Source organism: Lineus longissimus, chromosome 16 (genome assembly GCF_910592395.1).
Source record: "Lineus longissimus chromosome 16, tnLinLong1.2, whole genome shotgun sequence".
Classification (NCBI taxonomy): domain Eukaryota; kingdom Metazoa; phylum Nemertea; class Pilidiophora; order Heteronemertea; family Lineidae; genus Lineus; species Lineus longissimus.
Window position 1 is genome coordinate 14030903 of NC_088323.1, and position 27775 is coordinate 14058677.

The 27775-nt window shown below is 42.0% G+C and overlaps 1 protein-coding gene and 1 long non-coding RNA gene across 2 annotated transcripts in view; both read left to right on the forward strand.

The window, feature by feature from the left end:
- LOC135500177 (ankyrin repeat domain-containing protein 29-like) overlaps window positions 1-27775 on the forward strand; it is a 651767-nt gene that overhangs the window by 45876 nt on the left and 578116 nt on the right. The window contains exons 2-5 of the mRNA XM_064791424.1: window positions 16711-16789; window positions 22054-22228; window positions 22455-22581; window positions 23763-23855. Of these exons, the coding sequence (XP_064647494.1) occupies window positions 16771-16789; window positions 22054-22228; window positions 22455-22581; window positions 23763-23855 (414 nt within the window). The 5' untranslated portion in view covers window positions 16711-16770. The remainder of the gene's footprint in view (window positions 1-16710; window positions 16790-22053; window positions 22229-22454; window positions 22582-23762; window positions 23856-27775) is intronic.
- On the forward strand, window positions 19177-20545 carry LOC135500889 (uncharacterized). Its single transcript, XR_010449532.1, has 3 exons — window positions 19177-19638; window positions 19939-20004; window positions 20400-20545. It is a non-coding gene; the product is annotated as an uncharacterized LOC135500889 (long non-coding RNA).

The following is a 27775-nucleotide window of genomic DNA, read 5'->3' on the forward strand; positions in this document are numbered from 1 at the left end:
AGTATTGATGCCTCTATTTCAACAGCTGCCCTATCTGCTGCCGCTGCGGCCATTCGCGCTTTGGATGCCGATGAACTGTGAGATCTAGATGACTGACTGGATGAATGACTGGAAGACCTGCCACCAGAGCTGATGTTTGATACAGAGTCCTGAGGCTGGACATCACTACCCACGCCACCAACTGCCGACATTTCGCCAGTATCAAGCTTTCCGTTAACCCAGTTTCCCAAGTCTCTCCGGTACCGGCGCATGGTGCTAACAACCTCATCTAAATAATCTTGTGACACTTTAATAAGAACAGGACTAACCATATTCGTGATACCCATTATGGCATGCCAAGAAGAATTGAAAATGATTACCTATTTCCTTGGACGTCAGTGTAATCCTATCCACATTGTCTTTGGTGGGGTCTCTCATGAGAGCATATAGACTGTTCAGTTTTCTTGTAAGAATTCCCTTGGCATATGATCTCTTTTTCCTCATCTCGCTCATCCTATCGTCCACGTTGGCGGTTGCCATTGCAACTGACTACTATGAATATACTGTGAACAAAATCCTTTAACACCAAACGAAATGTCCCATAGTTAACAGATCCGATACAATGATATTGATCTTGGTATCTCCACGTTATTGTGAAGAAGGTCCTTTTATCACGAAGCAGTTCTGAATACTATCACTATAGTACAACAACAAGACTCATCTAATCCGCTGCCGTCAATGATGGTAAACTTCATTTACCTCACTGTTCCGTACTGAACAGTTCCAAAAACATGACTTCCAAAATTTCAATTCCACGAAGCAGTTCTGAATACTAATACTAACAGCAAGACTCTTCTAATCTTCTGCTGGTATAGATGGTAAACTTCATTTACCCAACTGTCCCGTTCTGAACAGTTCCGAATATCATGAATATGATATAGTATGATTTCCAGAATTTCAATTCCAGTTAATACTAACAGCAAGACTCTTCTAATCTTCTGCTGGTATAGATGGTAAACTTCATTTACCCAACTGTCCCGTTCTGAACAGTTCCGAATATCATGAATATGATATAGTATGATTTCCAGAATTTCAATTCCAGTTACCTTTATTGAACTTAATATACGTTCCGTACTGACGTATATGTGGAGTGAGGCTTAGGTCCATACGAAAAAACAAACGAAACTATATATATCCTGTGATATAAATGAACGAAAAAACGCTGTTCGTAAATATAAGCTTATTGAGACGCACAACGAACTTCATACAATTCTACAATTCTCTGATGTGTGTGTTACTGTGGATGTGGTTCAATCTGCAATTGAAACAAAGAATTCTAAACACATGTAATATCATAACTACTTAAAATTAAGAAATCAATAGAAAAAACCGAGAAATTGACAATTGGAACATTACTTACAAAGCTGGGTTTACTAAGCAAATTTAGACATAGTCTGGACCTTCTGTCCAGACAAAGAAAATGTTAAAGGGGCACGTCTTGCCGCCTTGATGATTTTAGCCTCACTGGTTATTTAGAGAAACTGTCAAATGGAGCTAGTCTCCAACTTAACCAAATCCAGATGTGGATCCTAGATACAGTATGTCACGAAGCTTCGGTTAAAAGTTCAGACCTTGATATAGCAAGGTCAAAAGGTTTACGAAAAATGATACATATGTATATAACTGAAACATTTAAAATAAAGTGCTAATTTGACTTTGTCTACAACAAGGACATATTATGCATGAATCTATGTCAGTGGGCGGCCAAGTTTATGCTAACCAGGTATACTAAACCAAGGCTATAATCTGCCAGTAACTGGGTCACTTTGGATATCAGTTACACTTAGGCTACCCAGAGCACTCACTGAAGGGAGGTTAATAGGTATGTTTGAGTACTTTGAATAACGTCATTGCGACAATATCATGCATTTTGTAGTCCAGTTTTCATGATCACGGTGGGCATTTTTTCCTGCACCTTGGAGGCATAGTCACGTGACATAGTTATAAAAATGGGTAGGCATTTTTTCCTGCACCTTAGAGGCATAGTCACGTGACATAGTTATAAAAATAGATACACACGTGGCACTGTTTATCTGTCACATTTTTCGCGGGAGTTCAAAATGGCGGAAGAGCCTGTCATTCAGCCTCAGTGGCGGGCCTATTGGGATCATCATGGTCTTATTCAAGTTCATGAGTATTCTAAAGATAAAGATCGAATGAAGGATGTCATACGGTCGTATGAAATTGCCAATGCATGCAATTTCAGTGTGTGGCACGAAGCACTAGACCATCATTTCGGCCAACATACAAGTCAGAAAGGTATGTAGTATAGACCGTGTACATGATGTACATGCCTGTGGTCCTGTGTGACATCTGTATGTATGATGACTACTTACATGCAGTGTAGGGAGGCTGGCTATGACAATTGTCATGATGATGTGCATGTTACAGCCAGATAGGTAGGCTTCATGTAGGCCTAGCGAAGAAAATCTCATGTTTAGGCTATATACTAGCTAGGCTAGGCCTAGGGCAGGCCTAGGCTACATACTTTTTTTATATCACTTCTCTTCCACATTATGCATACTGGCAACATGTAGCCTAAGCCTATGATGACGCCCTGTTCAACTAATTGAAAGGGCAAGTTTTGCAATTATTTGTCCATCCAGAACAGAATTGATCATCTCATCGCCACTCGCATCACCACCCCCCCCCCCCCCGCGTATTATACTCGAAGGGCTGTACAAAGCCCTGTAATAATAGTGTGGGCTGAGAACTGCCCCCCCCCCCCTCCTCCCTGAGACCTCATGTTTTCCATGCAGATTTGGGGAAAGAGGGGTGTGCCCCCCCCCCTCATAATGGCCCTGGACCAATGGACCATGATATACGGACCATAATATACAATCCAAAACATTCATTTTGTTACATTCATTATGGTTTACCCTGTACTAAATGTTTCTGAACTGTCATTGCGCTAAGCACGTGTTTTTGTTGCCGGAAGACTTATCATCGATGCTCATTCGTCGAGCCTTATTTGGAAGAACCAATGAAAATTGAGAATGACGTCATGAATATAAATTAGTATGAATATTAATCGACTTTGCCTCTAAGGTGCAGGAAAAAATGTCTTCCAGTTGGTAGTTGCAGCAGTTGTGTGTTGTTGTTGTTAGAAGTATAAGTAAGTAGGGGATTCCAGTAAGGCCGCATCATAGTTTACTGTTAGCAACAACAACAACACTGGAGACATTTTACACAGAAAAACAGTGGAAATTTTATGACTCTGAGTAACATATCATCTATCAATATCAATATACCACTGTCGCCATTGACGTAAATATAGATAACGCCCGGAGATTTTACTCACAAACCAGCACCCCATTTACACCAAACCCACAACATACCAGCACCCACACAATCCGATTTTTATACCTCGAACAGCCCGCGCCACGGGTATATTCTAGTAGATATAATGCTCTGATTAAGCTTGGTAGATAGGACAAACATGTACACGAGAATCACTAAAAAAAATTGTCCGCTTAGAACTGGTAACATCACGAAAATATCTCTACATCCCTCGATGTGTACATGAAAATGTACGAAATCGCTCACTGTGAAGGAATTCGTTCTCATTTTTCATCTCCAAACCCGGCTAAAACATTCGGTAATAAATCTTTTTATACGTTTCTTGTCATGTTTAAGATGATGTACGGATAAGTGCCAACCGGTACTGCATGATGTAGTCAATCTTCTCTGTATCACCCTGTATGATCACACCGCTCCGAAGTTAAAATAGGCCCCGTGTGGTGGCGTAGTAAGCGGAGCGCTGATTGGTCCATATTATGGGTGTGTGGTGGGCATGTCGTGACGTGCATGCCTATATTTGGGAGATCAGTAATGTACACTGGAGGCGAGGTATGACTGGGTTGTTCTAAAATATAGATTGTTGAATCGGAAATGCGACGGATTTTTAAAATACCGTCAAATTCCGGTCTGATCATGTAAAAATAAGCTCCAAATATTGATTCGTAACCACCTTAGGTTCCAATGGCATTATTTCATGTTTTTATGCATTTTTAGGACTGATTCCATGGTTTAGCACCGGTTACATGGTTTCACTGATTCCAAGTTTTATCAACTACCCATATGAACAGCTAATACATTGGTAATTATCTCTCTGAAGCCCAAATACATGCTGGAAATGCCTTATAAAAAACAGATTGAGGCCACTTCCCTCAAACACGGTGCCAAATGCTGTGTCCCAAAATGTTCATCAGCAATGCGCCAACCAATTGGCCTTAAAGGACGAATGACATTTTAAAGGGCATTATTACCGAGCTGTAGGCTGCCTAGTCAATTTCCACTCTGATGTAGCAGCCAGTTATGTCAATCCCGAAAAAGAACCTGCGTGCAGCAATCATTTTTGCGCGGCTCGATGCATTAAAAACGCGCTGCGCGATGGCGAGAACCTTCACTGTGAAGTTACTGTGAAGGCACTGCTTGTGGTGGTTTCAATTCTTTTATCAAATTCGCTATATTATCATACCAGACATAGGACTTTTATTTGCAATTTTAAAACAACTTATTTTGCGTCATCTTCTCTCAAGTTTCACTTACTCGTAAACTAAGCAGTTAAAAAGCCGTCGCAATTTCCCAGCAGACCAACTTTATTAAAAGGTGGAGATGATGCTGAAATATTTCCAAATCTGTGATCAATTCAAAATTTTGCGATAAAAGCAAGATCACTGTCCACACAAACTGACCACCACATTTCTATTTGCTCATGTGTAAACAGGTCTTGGGGCAAACCATGCTTTGTCAACAAAATACCTTTTGCTTTGTGGTTATAAATGACGATTGTCAGATCAATTTTGTTCCATTCTTGGTTGTCGAGCAAGGGATTAGCCTCCGGTTGGCCATCGTGTTGGTCTTAACAAATCAGTATCAACAAAGTTAATTCTGCTTGTATTTTAAAGAAAGGATTGCACAACGAGACGCTCGTGTGGTAGCACTTACGAGTAATCTCTAGTAAGCATGGTAATCAGCGACGGCACGTGGCTCGTTGCGCATCACCTCAACACTGTGACACAAATTTAAAAACGGCCGCCCAGCAGCCGGACAAATCATCTATAGCGTGATCAACGTTTTTTTCCACAATTATGCGCACAAAATGTCCATATTATTAGCAGGAATGGCAGGGCTCGCGAGGCATATCGCAAAAGTTACTGCCAGTCATGCCAATGGCAGATGAAGATTGTTAGCTTGTAAGCAACAGTGGGATGAATATTGTTTCCACTCGTTGGAATATTATTATTTTGCAGAGCGCCGCGAATATGCCCGAAAACGAATTGTCTTTTTTAATCATCAATAGAAATCCCTGGTGCAGATGGTGCATGTTACTTCAAAGGTAACCCTCTCAGGGTAGGATGACGGACTATTTTCTATCAAGACGCACGATCTTCAAAATATCAGCGAGCTATTAAACGCGCAAAAAAGGGTCCGACATGTCCGAATGAAGTGTGATGTCATAAAAATAAATGTGCGTGTTGAGGTGTTTAAAGTCTGCGCAATGCAGTTCGCGTTTACAATAATCTGGTTGACATGCCTGAGCTGCTCAATTCCATTTGACTTTGTACAAGTTGCTGTTAACTGCCATGTTGGGAATTTCACATTTATCAGTGAGAACTGTTAGAACGGATGTGACCGGCTTCGAGTTCGAATTCGAAGACCTTTATGCATTATTACTTTTAGTTTAATCTAAAATAATTCATTGCTTATACATCAAACACACACATATTGCCTGAAAGAATATATATTGACACAATCTTCTTCTTCTTATGATTTTTCAATGGATGATCACGGCTTTTGTCTAATAAGCAAGAACCTACTTCATACCGTTTTGAAAATAAATTAAAATTAAAAGCGTTGGTTATGTGGGCGTACATTTGCTGCACGTTTTGTCAACGTTGAAGGGTGTTGTGACAACCAATGTTACGAGGATAACAAGCGGACATTTACTCGGGACATGCCGTTTTCGAAACTACCTGAGTGTGAGAAAAACGATAGAAAACTATACTTTTCGAGTCCTTTTGTATTCCACCGCACCTAATTGCGATAACATTCGAGTCTTTTCGATACTTTTAGACCCCTACCTCCTGCGGTTTAAATAGATGTGATAAGAATGTGGGTTTGCGACACCTATAACGTATTGCAGAACTGAAATAATTGCTCGTTCTGAATACCTCTCGAACTCTGTCGAAAAAAATCGAAAATGCTTCTCAGGCAAAAGCGTTAAAACTTTCGGTCATTTACGATCGTTTTCGGTAATATTCGACAGGGATTAGACCAGCAATCACAATAGAATTAACTGTTTCGATTTTCTTAGAAACTTTCCGAGTTCTTGCCAAGCATGGCTCGCCAAGGCCGGGTAGAATTCCGTAAGATTTCCGAGAGACGGTTTAATGACCGTGAAGCATTTCGAGTGATTTTCGAGTGATTTTGAGACCGATGCAGGTTCCGAGCGTTTTCCGACAGAAAAACGAGAGTTGCTGTTCATAGTGTCAAGATATAGCCCATTTGAACCTGCCTGCGCCACGGGTATAATGCTAGTTGAATAATAATGCAAGAGAATGACATAAAGCAGGCGCACACGCTTTAAGTAGGAATGAAGAAACTTTGTCTGGTCCGCTGGCTTTTATCTTGTTAAGTTTGAGTAAAACCGACCTCACATTAGCTGACGAAGAAGTCACTGATTCAAGATCATGATTAGCATAAATAGGTATGTCAGGCATTACAGGGTGACGCTGGTTGGAGAAGGTAGAGTAAAATACTCCTTAAAATGCTTTACACTGCGGATTGTCGTAGGTTTCATTGCGTAACTTGACAGTTTCAGGCACCGCGTTAGACTTAGTTTTTAAATGATAAAAGTTCCGGAAGCGTTTTGGGTTTGTGCGTACATCCGCCCCCAAGCTGTTGGGATATATGCATTGAATTTATCACGAGTCATATCACTGAGCCGATTGCGCAGTCGCCTGTACTACCGCCAACTAGAGTCCGTGTTCCTGTCCTTAGCATTCCGGCAAGCAGCGCTTACTTTAACTGAAAGTCGCCGCACTTCATTGTCAATCCAACGAGGACGACAGTTTCCATGATGAACAGTTTTCTTAGGTATGAACATGTCTGCACCATCATAATACAAATTTAACCACTCTGACCAAATAGTGTCAACATCGGCACTGGCATGACAATTACGCATGTAGAACTCGGAGTTTGGCCCAAGAGTATCGCTGTAGAATATCGCCAACCCATTGTAATATGCACGCTTGTAGTCATGGACAACATGAGACACACTGCGTCGACGCGGCATTTTAGCACGCAAATTCGATACAACAGGAAAGTGATCAGAGTCATACATTCCTGGCCATGTTTCAGTGTCACTAAAGCGTTCCGGCTGATTGGTTAGAATTAAATCCAGTATATTGCCGCGTTTATGGGTTGAACTGAAAACAAGCTGTGACAGTGAAAAGTCATGCACGAGCAGGTAAAACGCCCGAGTAAATAAGCTCCCAGAGACACTTGTCAGTGTTTCCCAGTTAATGTGCGGAATGTTGAAATCACCAAGAATACACATGTGATTAAAAAGCTTTTCACTGTTAGTAACAATATCCCTGAGATTGTTCAAGAATACTAGCTGATCACCGGCTCCATCTGGTGGGTTGTAACACACAATCATGACCAATTTTTCCTCCGACTCCGGTTTCCCCTCGCATACTAGAACCTCTGAACCATTCATCTCGAGGTCAACTCTGCGGCATGAAGGGATGTCTGACCTCAATGCAAGAAGTACCCCTCGATCCTCCGTGCTCGTTATTTTCCGAGATTCTATCCCTGCGATGAATCGTATACGACGGAGGTAAAACCTCAGTGTCAACAACATCTCCATTAAGCAAGGTTTCTAAAACACAGACGAAGTCAAAATCGATACAGAGCACTAGCTGTTGAAATTGTGCCAGTTTGTTTTTTGTCCTGTTCACACATTTAAGGCTCCGAGAGTTTAACAACAACAGAGGGTGACCGTTGATCACGTGATCTGTAACCGATGAATCAGATGAAAGGGGCGAGTTCACACGACACATTCCGTTGTCCTAACAATCATACTCCCGGCCTCGATTGCGATCTGCACAATCACGTGAGCGGTTCTGGTCATTGTTGTCGAAGTGAGCATCAGTCCTCCCGACATTGGTGTTGGGTCTAACCTGTTGCTTTGCAACCATCCGAGGCCCATTAACCTCGACCGCGTCAGCTACGCCAGGCAGGTTGTTTGCAATCATTCTCAGATTGTTTTCAGCAATTCTCTGCGTCAAGGGCTTGTCTTTGGAAATGTGCACGTTCCTGTACTGACGGCTTTCACGTAGCCTCTGCTTCTCCTGCATGATCACATATTTATCCTCGTACGAACGGCACATGGCTATTAATAGACCTGGACGATTGTTAAATGAGCGTTTACGTTCGGATTTGTTAATTACCACATTGTTCAGTTTGAGCCCTTCTCTGACCAGTGATGTTACCTTGTTAGAAATGTTCTCTCTATGTCCCTTTGGCAGATTACGAATCACAAAGTTCAAAGCAGTATGAGACGCATTTGTATCACCGGGCACTTGTCTTTTACCAAGAAGTGAAACGATCGCACTTATTTTCGCAATCTGGGCCCGAGTGCACATACATGCATCCGCGACCTCCTCCATAACCTTTACTCTAACAATGTCACTGACCTTTCGTAAAATAGCAGCTTCGATTGCCTGCTCGAGTTGAGTAATCCTCTCCGTAAGCTTCCTTTCTACGGCATGAACACCAGTCGTCAGATCCTTGATAGCGGCCATAATGTCGTTGGTGCTGAAAGCACTGGCTGACTCCTCGACAGGCCAACTACCCGACACAATGAGACCTGCTGACAGTGGATTTGAGTATTCTACTATAGCCATCAAAACTGTTCACTAAGAGCTCTATGTCAAAGCACAGAATTTCATTTGAAAAATATTCTGATTCGTGAAAATATTATGCCGCGAATATATCCATTGCTCGGCATGCGGAAAAATGTTATGCCGCGGAAATTGTCCGTTCGACAGTAATCAACTACCCGAGGGGAACTAGAAACTGCTAACATTTATCAATGGAAGCTTATTTCAGCCTTAGGTTTCAACCAGGCCTTTCAAAACTCCCAGTTAAAAACCGCGCACACCGGATATTGGATAAAAGAATAGTGAATGGTCCCCACTTATCAACAGTACGTTCCGCTGAAATCAAGGCGGAACCACACCGTTTTTTCCAGTAAGCCGTTTAATTGTAGCCCCTGCCTCTGCTAATGATTGATATCCCCATGCATCAAACAATGCAGAGGCTACAAATAAACCGGGGCTACAAACATGACAAATTCCCCGTTCTAACTTATTTTTATCAAAGCATTATTCATAGAAAGCGATTGATATCAGGCCACGCACGTTTGTATACATGCGCTTTACTGTTTATGATAGATATTGTTAATGAAAAACTGGACAACCAAGCAAAGCATTTCTTATTGTGCCAATGATAATACCACTTAAGTTACGCATGTGGACGGGTAGTATACTAGTCTACAATTACTTCATAATATCACAATCTACTTTGTATACTCTAAAACCTAACCTAAATACAGGGAATGAGGCTACGCCTCCACTCATTACAATGGTTTGAATAGGGATGGGCCAATAAGTCAGGTATTATTCTTTTATCAATGGCATGGGCCAATGGAGTCGCATGTGTTATAATCACGATTTGATCTTGACAGACATTGACAAGGAAACGAAATCAACATCACTAGTTGTAGTAAGCCCATTTCTTATCATAAAAGAGACGTTTCTTTAGAATTGATATTGAGGTTTTAGAATCCCTCCGCCATTGTAATTAATGGGGCGGAGCCTCATTCCTTGTATTCGAAGTTTTAGAGTATTACATGATTGTATGATATGTATACTTTACTGTAATAGCCATCATTGGGTTTTGATTAAATTGAATTGAATTGAATTATGTGAGCCTAATAATAACTAAGGGCTGGTCATAGCCTATTTGTTCAGTACCGTTGCTGAACTTATTTTATTGTTATTTCTTGAAAACAAACAGATACCGGGATTGTCACTGTTCTTTGTTGGTACAATGAGCGAGTTCCACTTCAGATCTGTCTTGATATGCACTCTTAGATATTGGTGGGCAGATTTTACCGCCCCTAAGTCGGGGCAGTCCAGTGATGTGTCATCCTAATGGGGTCCACTGCGTCCGAAGTGTACCAAGTCTGTGCCATATCGACTTTAATTGTATATCAAATTCTTGGATGATTGTGCAAAAGGCAAAGTTTAACACTACATTCGCGGCTCCACCTTTTAGAGTCTTCGGATATTGGGCCATATGAATCAAAACTAGCATTTGCTCTCTCTACCGATTTTGAAGCATTTGCTAGTACGTACCCGTATGAATAAAACCGTAGCAAATGCTCGGAAATTTAAGTTCTTGTTACAAGTCAAAGCAAACGCTTGTTAGCATCTAGTGTTTACTTCAAAAGGGACAAATGCTTGTCTTCATATGAATAAAGTGTGGCATAGGCTTTGATAGGAAATTCTTCGATTTTTCAATGTTGCTCCTTAGGTGACCAGAAAGTTGAAGTAAAAGGTTTGTCATCTTCCGAATAGCTCTATGCGTTTTGGTCTCGAAAATTGTATTTGCTATGAGAGCCATGTCATGTAAATAAATATCCTTCACTGCATCGATTTAATGAGGACACGTGTAGCGGAGGTCATAGCATTTTACAATTTATTCGGAAGACACTCGATATGGGTCTTTGAGAGCACGAAAGACCAAATTTTAAGTGTTTCTTCATAATCTGCAAAAAATCAGGTGGAGGACAATTTTTCTATCAAAGTAATCATTCCAAAACAATTGCAAAGGTCCTCTCCCTTAGCAGTAGAAGCTCTTCCTTAACCTAGGTCTATGATGTATAACGTGGCAAATTATTCAACGGATGCAGGACTTCCCCAGTTAGATGACAGATGAATCGGACGATGATGACGCAAGAGAGTGTGTCAACGAGGACAGAACACTAGCACTTTCGCCAACATCTTTTCATCAGGAGACCTCTTGACCCCCCTATCCTCGAATACCAGGGTCAGTCGTGTGCTCCTCTCCCACACACATAACTCAAAAAACATGGTGATAGGTGCCAAGTGAAAGGCCTGAAGTTCAGGATGCTATAACATTACCCAAACCACAAAATGAAATAGATTACCAGCACAGACCATTCATAAGAAATATGACATCGGGACTGACCTTCAAGCATTTGCTTGAAGATTATTAGCAAAGCATTTGCAGTGAATGGTCCACATTATTCATACGAAAACAAGCATAATCTTTTACTTTTAGAAAATACTGCTTCAACTTGAAGGATTTGCTTCCAAGGAAATGCTAGTTTTTATTCATATGGCCCATTGTTTATAAGGCTTCTCGCTATTGGCAATCGATGTAATTTGGCGCTGGATGATGATATCGACCGAACAGCCTAACCAGACAGAACCAGTTTTTCTTCGATGTAATTATTGAAGCTCTGCAACAGTGTCAGCCCGAGAACTGAACCCCTGCAGCTGATCTTAAAACCCTTATTGTCAGCCCTTATAATCCATGACTTCGCTACAAAGATAGTGCAACCCGTAGGCTCTCCGTTGGTATCGAGTGTCACGGCATACGCCTGGCCAATCTCCAGACATCTTGACACTCAAGCATAGGATCCAGTCCACCGACCCGGATTCCATTACACCAACCCTTGACGCAATACGCATATCTGCCTGTACAAGTTGATTCTGTTATTCCTCACTGGATCGCATGCTACCGCCGATATTAACCAATCAGAAGGCCTATATCCAGAGCCCACTTTGATCATGATCTAAGCAACCTCGCTTCTAGTCTTCTACGTTCAAAAATGCTGTGGCGAAAGTGTATATTGGCACTATGCCAAGACTGGAGGCGAGAATAAATAAATGACTCATTCATGAAAAAATCACAATTTTGAACGCAGCGTTCTCATTGGCTCACAACATCGAGGCGCACGAGAGACAGAATTATGGCATGCTTTTCTTCAGAGGTATGAGGGGAGGGAACGGACCGATTATCGCTGATGGCTCAGAATGATCTCCAGAAGGAGTGTGACAAAGAAGCACACGTCCTCCCTTATTCTATAGATTTTCCGCACTGAGGAAATTAACACAGCAATTGTAACCAAGGTCAAGAGATTCATATGATTACCTGAAGAGAAATTAAAATTTCCTGTGTTCATCATCATATGCTGATGAGAAAATGACATGTGACAGCGAGTGACGTCATCCATATTTATGTGAATTGACATTAACTAATCACAGAGCTTTTATTTTTAGATGTGTCCAGGGGTTCATAAGAGGACCACTTCAAGTGGGAAGCGCATTGACCCCTGGACGTGGAAATTGCTTCATTCCCGCCACGCCTCTTTTCGGATATTTTGTGTCCACCAAATCACCAGTGATCAGACACGGCAAAACAATGAGCACTGTAGATATAAACGATTTAGCTATAGTTTGCCCGTACTGAATGGTCTAGACCAGCAGCCCCCTCGAGCAGTTGCTTTGCACACAAGCTAGTCGTCTGGCACTGCAGTGCTTCTTTGGTCTTCCCTTCAGGTCGTCCTGATCATTTTTTGTCTGACAATTCCATTGCGCTAATGGGCCAAATTTGACTGACAGCATGTTCTTGCGGAGAAAATCTGCCTACTAGGGCCTATGGCATGGTGCATGAGCATGACGTCGCACGTGGCATCACAATTCATCTGTGGTCAATTCCTAACCAGGTCATTGTGCCATGTCATAGGGCTCTCTGATTTACCGGCCATGTAAGACAAAATTGCGTTGCAATAAATTTTCATTAAGATTATATCAGTGGGAAGGGAATGAATCTACTACAATTGGCTTCATGACTTGAGCACAAAGGACAAAAGTACGAAAGCCCAGAGACGAGATTCGAAATTCGAAATTTAAAACTAGACTTCGAGATTCAAACTTGTCTTCGAAGTTCAAAACTCGACCTCGAAATTCAAAACCTAAAAAAAATTAGCAATGACCAATGGCTTCGTGTGTGTAATATTTTTATCTGTGTATGTTACTATGAACGCTATGAACATGCCCACAGGCAGCTGCAGTGATGTAGGTACATTGTAACGGTAGATCACAGTCCCATCACAGTCTCATGATGTGTGCTATTGGTGATATACGTTATGTGTACGGCCTGTGCTGATCTATACAGGTGCTGCTTGACGTATTTTCTTTCGTGACTAAAAGAAGGAGCTGGGAATAAAAGTGGGCCTTCATGCAACTAATATGCACATTTATGGGACTGGGTGGTGTTTCATTCACCGATATATTCCTGGTGCAAACGAGAACAGTTTCGATATACTGTGAGATAGGAGAGAACATTATTGGCGATTTAGTGCAGCTTGATCTCGACTATCTGGCTGCTGCTTATAGATTCCTTTTAATGTAAATCAGGTTGAATCACTTGTATGCCCTAGGGGTGCACTGAAATGTATGTAGGAGGTACCCCATCAAGATACTTCACAAAGTGATGAGTTAGTTACCAAAGTGGCGTTGAACGGTGTGTAATAGGGAAGTGATATGATTGGCGAGCCAATTATTTCTTGTGTTGTAAGACGGCTTGTCATTGGTCAATTTTAAGTTGTGAATTTCGAAGTCGAGTTGTGAATTTCGAAGTCAAGTTTTTATTCTCGAAATCGAGTTTTGAATTTCGAATTTCGAATCCCGAAATGAGCCTTCTTGGCTTTCGTACAAAAGACATTCAAGGTCCAAGCTCCAACTCTAACAACCACCGGCACAGTCTTTGTTCGTGCAATAAGCGTGTTTAACTTAAGATCTGTCTTGATGTGCACCCCAATATATTTGGCAGATTTTACCGCCCCCAAGTAGGGATATTCTTGGCTGATATTCTGATATGCAAGGGATTTCCATTTACCACTCATGGCGTCTCTGCATCGGCCAGGAAGTTATCATTTGACGATAGATGATGATGTCGTCCGGAAATAGGCTAACAGTGGAGCAGTTTTCTGCGATGTAGTTGATGAAGATGAGAAACAGGGTCGGTTACATAACTAAACCCTGGGGAACACCCAAGGTCACTGGCTGGAAACACCCTGATCTTTTTCCTCCAAAACTACCACCCTTTTGGACTTTTGTGAGGTCAGGAAGCTTCGGATCCAGTGTACATACCTGGCTATTTTCAGAAGGAGCTTGTCATCCGGCACCCCGTCAAATTATTTTCCGAAAGTCTATGGCAATGGCATCAACTTGCCTTGCTCGTGCAGAGGTGTTGTGCAGGTCGTTAACAATTTAAAGTCAAGGAGTTTTGCAAGACAAACCCTGTATGTTACCATGTTAAGTCTTGCGGATGATAAGTTTCTTTAAGCAACATCAATACATTAAGAGTCAATATGATGTATAATCAGGGCTCATATCGAATTGACGGAATGAACGGAATATGATGGATTGTGACCAAAACACACATGCCTTATCATCACCAAACGTTTTCAAATGGGACATAATAGAGAGTTTGAGATCCGCAACTTATAGCAAAACTTATACGTATACTTATACGCATCGGGGTACGTTGAAGCGTATAGAAAAATGACTGGAGAAAACCCAAACTGTTTTGACGTATTCGTACAACAGTGTAACATGAATGTGGGTTCGACTCCACCAGTGCCTTGGAACCAATTACAGCTCGCCTTACAAACACGCTATATTTTGGCGAACAATAACGCAAGAAATATGAATTATCATAGGCATTGTCGTTCGATACCATTCAATGTATTCAAACTCAATCTGGATGGTCACAAGTTGTCCGATGGTTATACCGTTACCGGCTGTGCCGTCTTCGCCTTTGTTTCGATTTCGATTAATCGACGAATATACGGGTCCATGTATAGGCCAGCCCTTATTACTTATGAGCTAGATTTTGAAGGCACACTGTTGATCAAACTCAGTTTTCTACCATACCTCTACTCTAGACGTAAAGGGTAACACGCTCAAGGTGTAAACTTAAACTCCGCATAAACTCTGATGTGAATGATTTTTAAATCAGAATGGAATGTACAAAAGAAAAAGCTTGTTTTGGTGGCAGTTTGTTTCATTTCCCTTAAAATCAACTTGCGTAGTAATTTTCGGTCTCCGCGTATAGAAACACGATTATGTAATAGACTCTGCGTCGATTGATGACGATGACAGCATAGAAGCATGGTAAGTCTTGTAATGGATTTTGTATTCAGCTGAGGCCCGCGTATAATAATTTGACGGATTGAACGCAGAAAAGGACCCACAAAACCGCCTTTTTTTCTCTGTCTGTGGTTATCTGTTGGCGGTTGTAATTAGATCTGAGCTAATATAGTTTCCCTAATTATTGAAGCTGTGTTATCTCAGTCGTGAGTTAGCCAGAGCTTTTTTATCCAGGCTGGAAGATTCGACTAATGGAAAACTTATGATGGGAAAAAATCAGACCCATATTCGATGACGTATTTGGAAGAAACTAATAAGTATACGTATAAGTTTTGCTATAAGTTGCCGATCTCAAACTCTCTAATGCCAGACCGACGACACTAATGATAAAATACAACTCTTGCATGCATTTATCATGTGAACAAGATGTGTATCTACCCACACTTTGAGCCAGCTTACGGATGCATCGTTGGCGCCCTCTCCACACAAAACCTGCCACTATTCCGTGCAATTCCTCCCTTTAACAGGCAAACCTTTTTGGGCTTGATTTTAGCACAATTTTCTATTATATTCCGTTCCGTCAAGTCCACGAGACGAGGTAGTGAGACCCCGAGGCCTATTTGGCTGTAGTGTGAGAAGGTTGGCAACAAACAATATCTTATCTCCTCCTTTTGAGGGTTAACTAGTGACATCTAGGTGTCCAGTTTTCAGTCTCACACAGTGATTTTGTTCAAACACAAATTGAATAATATAGTTTATTTCGTTCAGGTTGAAAATTAAAAGTAACCAAACCAGGGAAAGGTAAACGGAAACGGGAAAAAGGTAAACATAATGTGTACTTTTGAGATTTGAGTTATATAAGGAAGGCGAGGTTAACTACGCCCGCTACGTCACTCGTATCAGGGAGTAATGTCACCATCGCCTTAGTAACATGTTAACAAGACAAGAAAATGTATAAATCTGGGGGATTTCTTTCCCACGAGAGAGAACCTCAGAGAACCCCAGAGAGAGAGAGAGAGATTCAGGAGATCCTGGGACGTGAGCCTAGGGCTCCCAGAAGAAGTGTAAGCAGATTGAAAGTAAAGAGTGTCAATCGGGAAATCATCGTGGAGTCCATTTAAGTACATGTAGTTCCCCCAACACAAACTGTACTACAGCAGTTCGGCAAGAGCTTTAGGACTCTTATTTTCTGTATTTGAAGCCCCAGGGCAGTTCCCCTCATTGGTTGAAATACAGGGATTTATTGTGTACAGGGTCGTAAAAGAGAAACCCCTAATTTATTCTCGATGGCATTGTCGAGCGCCAATCAGAGAAGGGGACGTCCACAAGTCATGTCTCTCTGAAGCTGAATGTAGGACATTCTTGTCTTTCTTGATCCCGAATGTGATCCGGATTTTAATCCATCTTTCAGGTGAATCATCATCCATTCGACAGATATTTGCAGTGGAAGACCCAATGTCTTAAAAAAACTATGGCAGCTAAAAATATAGGTGAGTGCTCATTTTGTTATTGTGATCTCGTCTTCGAGTTCTTGTACCGTGCATGCTTTTCACAGTGGAACGTTGTAGTGGTATCCACCCTGACTGAGAAATTCATGGAAACTGTAACATTTACTGAAAATAGAACGATAATAAACAAAGTGTAAGTTTTTTACCCCTCGGCCAGCGGCATGGCCTAAGGGTATTGTCGTCCTCTGTGGCGTGGGTCTGTCGCTTCTTCGGCGTGGGTCTGTCGGTCCGTCCATCGGGGTGACGGAAACGATCTAACTTGAGACTACTTCGAGATTTTCTTTTCATATGCGGTGAGTGTGCGGCACACCATGTACCAGTAGCCGCTATTTGCTATTGAAAATCACGCATATCCAATTCACGTTTTCTCCACGGGGAGGGGGGGGGGGGGCTTGTTGAAAACGGACAAATAGCACTTTATCCTTGCAACTGGACGGCATTTTATTAAGTGTGCATTAGAGGTTGCATCTGCTGAGGATACGAGGATACATCACATATCACACGAGTTATTTTCAAGGTCACGGAGGTCAGAGTTAAAATGTTCATCATTGGTCTTTTGCCTAACGACGACGTAAACGCTCTAACTTGAGAGTGCTTCGAGGTTTTCTTTTCATATATGTGCAGCATATCGGTTGGCGCTGTTCACTATTGAAAATCACGTCTATCCGATTCACGCTTTCACCATCAGAGTGCGTTTGCTGAAAATGGAAACATTGCACTTCCTCCTAAACAACTCAGCGGAATTTCATGAAATTAGTATGGTATGTGTGTCTGTTAAGCATACATTATATGTTGCACGAGTTTTTCGTTCCACCCAATTTTCAAAGTCACAGAGGTCAACGTTCAAATGTTCCTCATTGGTCCCTTGACTAACATGACTAATGACGTAAACGCTCTAATTTACTTCAGACTGCTTTAAGATTCTATTTTAATATTGACTAATAATAATAATAATAATAATAATTTATTATATTAAACGTGCTTTTGAACGAAAATCATTTGCAAAGCACTGTATAATTTAAAAAACCACACATAGTAAAAGAGAAAATTGTACATAGAGATTAAAACATTCATAGAGATTAAAACATTTAGGTGCTGGTGTCGAAGTGTTCAATAAAAAGGTGAGTTTTAAGATGTTTTTTGAAGGCGCTGGTGCCAATGGGATCACGTATCCAGGCCGGAAGTGCGTTCCACAGCCTGGGTGCCAAGTTCCCCAGGCAACGGTCTCCGAAGACGTCCCTTGTCCGTGGTATGGAAAGGAGCCATTGGTCCTCGGAAGACCGAAGCCTGCGGTCCGGGGCACGAAGACTGAGGAACTCCTTGAGGTACTCCGGGCTTTGGTCATTATGTAAGACTTGACGCAAGGGCCCAACGCGCCGCGTAGCGGCAAAAAAGCGAAGCTGGCGAAACATTTATAACGGGTCACCGTCACTTATTATTGGACTTATAGCGCATTTACGGGGTTGCAACTATTTTGCTTTATAGTGTCACCAGGAAAGAAAAGCATGCGACCTAACGCCGATCTATTTGTATAAAGTGATAATTGGAAGGTATATAGTAGGAAATATCAATAAAATAATCATTCCATGTCGTCTTTTGAGGGCATTTTTGATTGTAAAAAATATATGTGTACGTCACCGTAGTCTCGGCAATGATAATTTTATCAGAGCAGTCTCGCGCAAGTAGAAGTTCTTTACCTATTAGTTCTTCACTTATTAGTCTCAACGTCTGGCGCAAAGCCAGACGTTTTCCATTACGATTTCACTACGATGTTTGACAAGAAGGAGCAGTGCGCGAGATATGCTAATGAGCAGACTTCCCTCGCTTGAGTTTCTGAAGAATGTTCCATATCGCGCTAAGCTCATCACTACTGATTATGACAGGCGTGCAACGGTAGGTATCTGCTCCCCAACTTCCACCCTAATACGGTGCAATAAGTTACCATTTGATGGGAATGGGACAATGCCCTCACTGTGTATGGAGTCATAGGGATAAGAAGACATTATTCATTAGTGTTGGTACAAGTGATTTTGCCCAAAAAGCATGCGCATTCAAAAAACAAAATATGCAAGGTATCACGTACATGACCATGACGACGTGCAGAAAGTGCACTGGCCAGTGCATACCCTATGGCTATGTACTAGTAAACATGGTAAACAAACATGAACAACATCATTATTCATCGGCAGTTCATTTTACTCCGAGCTTTTCCTGAAACATATAGGCATGATGATTAGGCCTACCATGTACCATGTCCATGACCAATAACAGCACCAGATCATGTAAATGTCAACAAGTTCACATGAACCGTATAATCCCGCATGGCGCATGGGGCATGCGTCTAAACCAAAGCCCCAAAATCACTTGTTTTGGTCTATTTCAGTTTCACTTGTGTTTCCCCCCGTCTCCCAGTCCATAATACATTTACAGTTTACAATCCCCGATCATGGCCCAACAAAAGGTCATCGGTTGACTAAAGGAACACAACTGTTCAATGGATTTATAGTTGAATGCGATCAAACTACGTCTTTTCAATCGTGGATTGTAAATTTAACCCCATGGGCCTAGGGAAGGCCATATAACAATACTTTCGACACAGTTATTATCTCCGCTGCCTCCACCATGTTACACACAGTGCTCACTGCTGATTCTAAAATGCGCCACCTAGTCAAAACAGGACATATGTTCTTCTAGGAATAGATCTCTTTCCAATATTTCGTCATTCCACTATCGTCATCACCTCATCATACTTTCATTGACATTACAGGCACACATCCACAGAGCACTCTTCAAATCATCTACACAGTGGTTATCCAACTAGGATTATAAAGGTAATTTCTTAGCCCCGCACAGTGGGTTTCAGTCTTGATAAAGGGGCACTATTGCTAGCAGCTAGGTAGGCAAGATAAAGTTAGACGAAGTAGCCGATAGGGGTCTCTCACCCCTCAAAGTCCGTCACAACTATTCAAGCTTGTACAAGGAATACATGCAGCGCTGACTCTAACAAGACCCAATGGGAATGTCGCACAGTCATCTGTCAAAAACAAGACTTATGTTGCAGTATGATCTCTTGCCAATATTTAATAATTGCACTATCGTCATCACCTCATCATACTTCATTGACATTACAGGCACACATTGACATTGACCACTGTTCCAGTCAACGACACAGTCGCTATCCAAGTAGCATTATAGAGGTAATTATCATTATCATACCTCATTAGCATGTGAACCAATCACGTCGCGTCCTTTGCGATCACGGCAAAGCCTCATGGAATAATGTCTTTCACCGTTGAATAACTTTTCATATTCCATGCCTACAACTTCAATTTCTTCATATTCCATGGCTAGAAGTTCAATACTAATATAATATCCAAGATAAAGTTACAAGAAGGGGTCTCTCACCTCTCACTGTATGTCCACACTATTCACGCTTGTACGAGGAATACATTCAATGCTGAATCTAACAACAGCCAGTGCCCTTACTCTGTATATTAGTCACTGGAAGATGGCCCATTTCACTCCTTGCTTCTACTTCACCTATAGTCTCATTGCAAACGCCTCAGTTCTATGATATCACATTCACTTTCAGCTGTCATGCAACGCAACAACTGTGCTATCTGCCATCGCACATCAACGAAGAAGTGCAGCCGCCCACATTCCACCTCACGTCTGTCCGACCAGCTGCAATCCTCGAGGACGCCCCACTGTACCACGATTTCACTACGATGTTTGACAAGAAGGAGCAGTGCGCGAGATAGGCTAATGAGCAGACTTCCCTCGCTTGATTTTCGGAAGAATGTTCCATATCGCGCTAAGCTGACCACTGCTGACCATGACAGGCGTGCATTGGACTGGTACAGGTTGGAACTAAACATTGAATATGCTTGTGGTGACGCTTTCTGATGAGAAGTTGGTCGTGACTGATGCAGTATCCTTGGACTTGTCCACAGCATCGTTCAATCATTGCTCTCTGAGCTGCCTTGATTCTGTACTTACCCAAATACTAAGACCAAATGCCTGTTGACTGTGCTTTAAGAGAGACTGGCGCCATGCCTAGAGATATGACTGACCCCTATTGGCAAATTTGTATGACTTTATCTTGCCTACCTAGCTGCTGCCTATAGTCTCCCTTTAACTGCGGAACACTTCAAAGTCGATAAAATGCCATGTTCCACCTTTTAATGTGTTCAGACCGCCATTTTCAAAATAATCAAGTCAGGACACTGCCTTCTAGTCTCATAATAAATTTTGCTTTCCTCAATAATAACATTTCTTCTTCTTTAATGCTTTCATCATTCCAAACTTCTCCTCCTCTGACTTTTACAGGGGTACAGTCATGGCAATCAAAACCCAAATACTGAGACCAAATGCCTGTTGACTGTGCTTTAAGAGAGACTGGCGCCATGCCTAGTCTCTCTTAAAGCACAGTCAACAGACACCAACCCCCTCAGACTCAGAAACCACAAACACCCAACCCTTCCTGCTACCTTAATACTTCTGGATGCGTCAGCAGTACTGCCAGTAGCACTTTATACTGGATACGTGATCTCACTGGCAGCCAGTGCAGCTCCTTAAGTACAGGGGTGATGTGTTCCCTCTTTTTGGTCTTACTTAGAAGCCTAGCAGCTGCATTCTGAACTTTTTGTAGTCTTGAAAGTTCACTATGTGTGTAGCATATCAGTAGGCGCTGTTCGCTATCGATCACGTTCACGGTTTCAAAGTTTTCCATAATTTTATCTGTCATTAGTGCATAGCTACATACACACAATTCCAGCATATCTTCTTCAATATGCATCTGCAAATGCACTGTTATCAGCATAACGCAATCAACGTACCACCTAATTCAACTTAGTCTTGGGCCGAGTGGTGTCACGTGCTACTGAGCATGGTATTTTTTTGGAGCTACCTTTATGAACCACCAATCGAATAATAAGTCTGGCTTTCTGTTAAACCCTGTTATTCTATAGTCCACGTGGAGAATACTTCCGCCATAACGTGCACAAAATTCATCCACCCGAGCAAGTGCGTGCTTTTTGGTGTTGTTCCTTGGCTTTTAGTGTGTGGTCGAGGCACTTTCTCCGTTTGATCTGCAGTTCCCCCTGCTCCTGATTTCCTCTGTAGAAGCACCAGTTGACGCAGGCCTCTGCAGTCCTGAACGTGTCTGCCATTGTTATTCCCCAGGCTTTCTGTGGTTCCAATCATGCCAATATAGACAATATCAAATGCAATTTCAAATGTTTCAGGGGCAGAAAAAACGGACAAAAAGTGGCATGCACATCTGTTAAGTAAGTTGGATGGAAAGCTGACAGATGAGGAGGTGAGAAAACTGAAGCACTTTCTTGGGACTGCGGAAACGCTCACCCTCAATGAACTGGGGAAGTGCAGTAATTTTTGCGATGTGTGGAACAGTCTTGAAAGGTATGTGTACCACCAGACAGTGTGTTCACCCGACTTTCGTTATGTAAAAGCACTGACGACCTCGCCATAATCCGGTCGGTGCAGCAATAAATAACTATCATGATGGTGATGCAAATCTAAAACAGTTTTTTTCGACCCTTGGGTTGGAACCACATAACATTCATAATGCAAAAACCTGAAAATCAATTTGGATACAACCGGAATATCATCGTTTTTTTTAATACAGGGCACGAAAGCTGGCAATCGGTGATTACGACGAACTGAGTGAGTTGATGGAGATGCTCAAACGCATGGACTGTGTTGGTGTGATCATTGACCACAAGGGCAGAATAGAAGATTACCGTGCAAAGCAGGTAACTCCGACTTAAGTGCCAAAACATCACCTACATCATTCTCCGTATAGTTGGTGAAATTTACCCACTTTTTATGGTGAATAACTACATGTACACCACTTTCTTCTAAAACTTCATTTTCCTTATCAGAGGTGTTGACCCGCAACTTTGTTAACTGATATTCAATATAAAATCCCGATTGTGACGGAGTTTTGTTTAGGAATAAAATATAAACTCTATTGGCTTATCTTTTGTTTTCTTCGGATAAAAATAATATTTCATGAACTAACTACTAGTATTTTCTACATTTTACTTCGTTCCTGACTTACTGAAAAAAATATTTTTTTTGGTTCAAATTCCTGCCCAGCAAGGGTCAATAATTATTTGGCACGAGTTGGGGTCGCGCTCAGAAAATATTCTGGATGTAAGTCTCATCAACTTTTCGATTAGCTGCATCGACATGCCCTGCCTGCGGAAAATCGGGAATTTCGAAAACAAATTGGTCATCTCCAAGTTCTGTGAGGCTGCCTTTCTAGGTGAAAGAATTATACAATCTTGATGACTTAGGCGATATGAATGAGTACCACGAAGATCAAACCATTGTGGTGCTTGTGCCTTAGCAACACTGTAAAATTTAAACCACCTAGCGTCGAGGTTTGATCACTTGACAGCCCGATGGTGTTGCTTTCGTCCAAGTAGCATAGAGAGAAAGCTGTGTATCTTTGGGTTCACACTGTAGCCTTGGGGGGGGGGGGAGTAATCACTTTCATCCACCGCGCTAAAACAACGTCATGAGCTTACATGTACTGCAGGGCTGGCGAATCGAAACGTTCAGGAGAAATGTCGTGTTGGTGACTTCAGAAGATTGATCATACAAACTGATGATTTTTTTAATATCTTGGGTTATTCATTGATGATAGTTGTTGGTAATATTTATATCAGCCATTCGTTTATTTTGTCATCATCGTCCTTTTGATTAATATATAATGAACAAAGTAATGCAACGCCCACTGGGTAAGTCATAAAACCACGCCTTCCATCAAGAACTTACGATAATGTTTCCCAATTACCACAAATACTTACACAAAAGCTGGCAACATTTGAAGTGCTCAGCAGTCACACCGGTTATGGTACAATGATGGTGTGGTCACAGAGAAAAAGACTTCGCCCCCAAATTAAAAACCTTTTATTCTTTTTCGTAGCATCTCTCACAGTCTCAGAAAACGTCTGTCGGTAGGCCTTCAGATGGCGCAGTGCCTAAAACTACGGCAAGTGATGAGAAAGAATGCTCTCAGGTACTCCTCACTTTTTCCGAATATTTATATCGGTCATTCGTTTATTTTGTCCTCATCGTCCTTTTGATAAATATATAATGAACAAAGTAATGCAACGTCCACTGAGTAAGTCATAAAACCACGCCTTCCATCAAGAACTTACGATAATGTTTCCCAATTACCACAAAATACTTACACAAAAGCTGGCAACATTTGAAGTGCTCAGCGGTCACACCGGTTAAATGGTACAATGATGGTGTGGTCACAGTTGCCCTATGTGTCAGTTGAACTTAAACACTTTTCAGTTGATCTGGTTTATTTTTAACTGAAAGTTGAATAAGTTCAACTGAAATTAGAACCAGCTTAACATAGTTGAAATCGAGTTACTTTGTGCTCAACGAAACACTGATAATATTCTACCGGCACCGGTTCCAGGGTTTTTTGCACGGCGGTAGGGTGTCTCCAAGTTGCAACAACATGTGGGCTTTTCAGGTGGGTGCCAACGAAAGACCTGGAACCTCTCCCAGAACATTTTGAGAATTCAGATGCGATTTCCAAGCATTTCAGCATCAACCAGGAGTACGCTTCGTGAGAAATAATAATGATTCAGGAGGCAGTTGAAAATATGCAATTTTCAAGCATTTCTGCATCGAACACGACATTGCTCCCTCCCCCTCCCGAAAATTTGTAACTTTAGGAGGCGATATGAGATTTCCAAGCATCTCAGGATTGCCCTGACAACGGTGACTTGGCGGAACAAAACTTTTTTCAGTGAAATTCAGATTAAGTAGTAAGTCTCTGTTATGGCAGGGTAGGGGAACGATCTGTAAGTTTGGGAGGGGGGGGTAGCAATTGCCAAGTCCTGATATATTTATAACTTCTTTGTGAAATCCTGTCCGTGTGCCAGTTCTTAAGGAGCTGTGGTCCTTCAGGAGGAAATTGTTTACAGTTTATTTTACAAGCATTATTACTATGATGTGAATTTTGAGGGCAAAGCCGAAACTAAAAGCATTGAAGGCATCAAGCTCATCACATAGTGAATGATATGGGTTCCCGCTTCGGAAAAAAATATCAGTTTGGAAACCGAAAATGTAATTTCCTGACCCAGCAGAAATAGATCCAAGAGGAAGTGTTGCCAACGATTTGACACCTTGCATTTTTGTCTGAAGTAAACAATTAAATGGGAGGGGAGGCTACTTACGCAGGCAATTAGGCTAGTAGGCTATATTATAGAGGGAGAGCAAGACATGGGAATGTTACAACCATGCACCATCAGTCTTTTCTTTTACAAATGTCGACCTAATCTTGCGACATTACAATTGATAACTATAATGGCGTAATTACAAGCGGGTTGGCACTTAAACGTGATCGAAGACACAATGGGGACTTTTGGACCCAACGTTAAGCAAGAAGGACTGTCATCACAAGTGGCCGATACGCTCTTCGTTGTGGTATTAGGGATCCATTAAAGTGTTAATACAACATGAGAAATAAAGTCTGTACATTGTTTTGATCGAAATGTTTGACTTATTCTAAAAAAACACGTTCACGACCCCCCCCCCCCCCCTTGATCCGCCTGCCATTCTAACCAATTCTGATCTGCCAATGGAAAAAAAAACGCCTCGGAGTCTGTTCCGGTGACCATCGGATCACCATTCATGAGTACGACCTAGACCGTGCCAGTTCGAACCCTGTACATGTTTTTAACCCTCTCCACAGGCACGCGGAAATAAGAGCTCAATAGCCCCCGAATCGACTGGCAACGTAATCTCAAAATATCTTTTTCAAAACTTAAACTGTTTTGCATAGTGGGCATATTATATTTCATCATGACATACAGCAGTAATCGTTATTATCATACCTAATTAATATGTGAGCCAATCACGTCGCGTCATTCGCGTCACGTGGCCGTTGAATATAATCCCATATTCCACGGCCAACGCTCCCGCGCGATGACGTCACCGTCCACCACCGCTCAAAACAACATGGCGGACACTTGCTGCGCGGTGGTGAAGATTGAAGCATCGAAATCACCATTTTATGACCCTGGCACTGGATATCCCTAGCCATCAAGGCTCCTGATATCAGATATGACACAAATGACAGAGGCAGGAGGATCCCCTCTCACAGGCCGAGGCCCACAGCAAAGATGAACAAACTATGAGTCAAATGTTCAAAAATGCCCCACCCCTGCCCATGACATTGGGAAGGCAACAGTGTCGCCATCTCTCGTTAAATTGTGTGACTGAAATGTTGGCGCCTTGTCAAGGATGCAATGATAGCAGGGCATAATAATGGTTGAGGTAATATTATCAGTGCAGTGCCCTAGTAAGCGCGCAGCGCCTTTAGGTTTTTGGGGGGGGGGGGGGGAAACCCCCAAACCCCCTGGTTGGGAACCTGCTATAGTTCCTTCCGCCAATTTTTTTGTTTTGATAGACAGCTTTCTCCGTGTATCTCTTTAGCAGTAACTCAACTCCATCATCATTAATAACCGGCAAAGAAATGAAAAATGTCCCCCCCCCGAAAGGTGTCCGGACTAGATAGTCTGGCACTCTGGCAGATTCTAATGTAAAGTGCAAACTCTATTGAACTCACGCAACTGTCGACATGGAGAGCCCCTAACCCCCCCCCCCGTCCTGCTGACATGTTTTAGCTAGTGCATTGGGGGAAAGGGCCCTCAACCCCCCTATTGGCCTCTCAATAAGTCCTTCTGAGCTACTTACCCTGGGGTGCTTAAGTGGATGGAACCTCCAAACCTTCATGATGGTGCAGTCCTTTGACACGTTTCACCCAGAGCGAGGAAGAGGTACTCCTTCGATGGTATCCTCCATGCAACCCTCAACCATCATTACCCTTCCTTTTCACTGGCATGATATTGGCAAGACTACCAAGAGGTCGTGCTGGTGGCTTCCTTGAGACAATTGCTTGTGGTCGTACCTGGGCAACCAATTCAAGGGGTCAGGGATCAGGTTTTTCCCGCACCAACATGTTGCCGAATGGTTAATGCATAAAAAATTGGTTGGAAAGGGTTTTTGCAGGCCAAGAGACTTGAAGACACTTGACTCTTGAGGAACACCAGACTGATGAACAAAGAACCTGAGGAACATAGAACCCTCTTCATACCTGGGAACATAAAAAGCCTGCTAGCGAATATTGATTATTCTTTAGAAAAAAACAGAAGATCTGCAAAACCAATGGTACCCCATAAAAACATACATTCCTCCTTAAGGTGTCTTCGGATCCCACCACGGCCCATGTGGAAATCGTTCAAAAGGTTTATTGAAATCTCAAAATAATTTTTTTTTCTCGAAACGCCTGCCCGTCTTTTGCTTCATTAATTCGGGATTATATCCATTTTAAGCATCTTTTGGATATTATCACTAAAGTATCAAAAATCAAAACACATATGTCGGGGGGTAAACCCCCTGAAATTGAAGTGTGATTAAAAAACAGTGTGAATATTCACGTGGTTCTCTCTCGGAGCTCAGAATAGTCGAGTTGCTTCATTCGCGCGTTTGTCTCTTCTGGCGTCCATTTTAAGTCAAATTTAAGCCATTTGAAACGAATCCATGGACTTGAGAAACATTGTTTACATTGGATACGTCGTATGCACGTTAACCATAGTAGCGCTTCGCGCTTATGATAAAGTGAATATTGGATTCCTGACCGTTGAATATGGAAAAGTATTCAATGGTTAAAACCATTATTTCACGAGGCGTTGAATATTTTTCCATATTCAACGGCCAGGAATCCAATATTCACTTAATATCTACCTGTTCGCTGAAAATTGGAAAAGTTTCAGAAACTTTAGAAACCTGTGTGTTTGTCAGTCGATTTGGGGGCTATTGAGCTCTTATTAGTTCCATGTGCCTGTGCCCTCTCGTGAGTGTTGGGATATCAGCACCAAACTGCTGTTGGTTCACCCATACAAATATATCGTG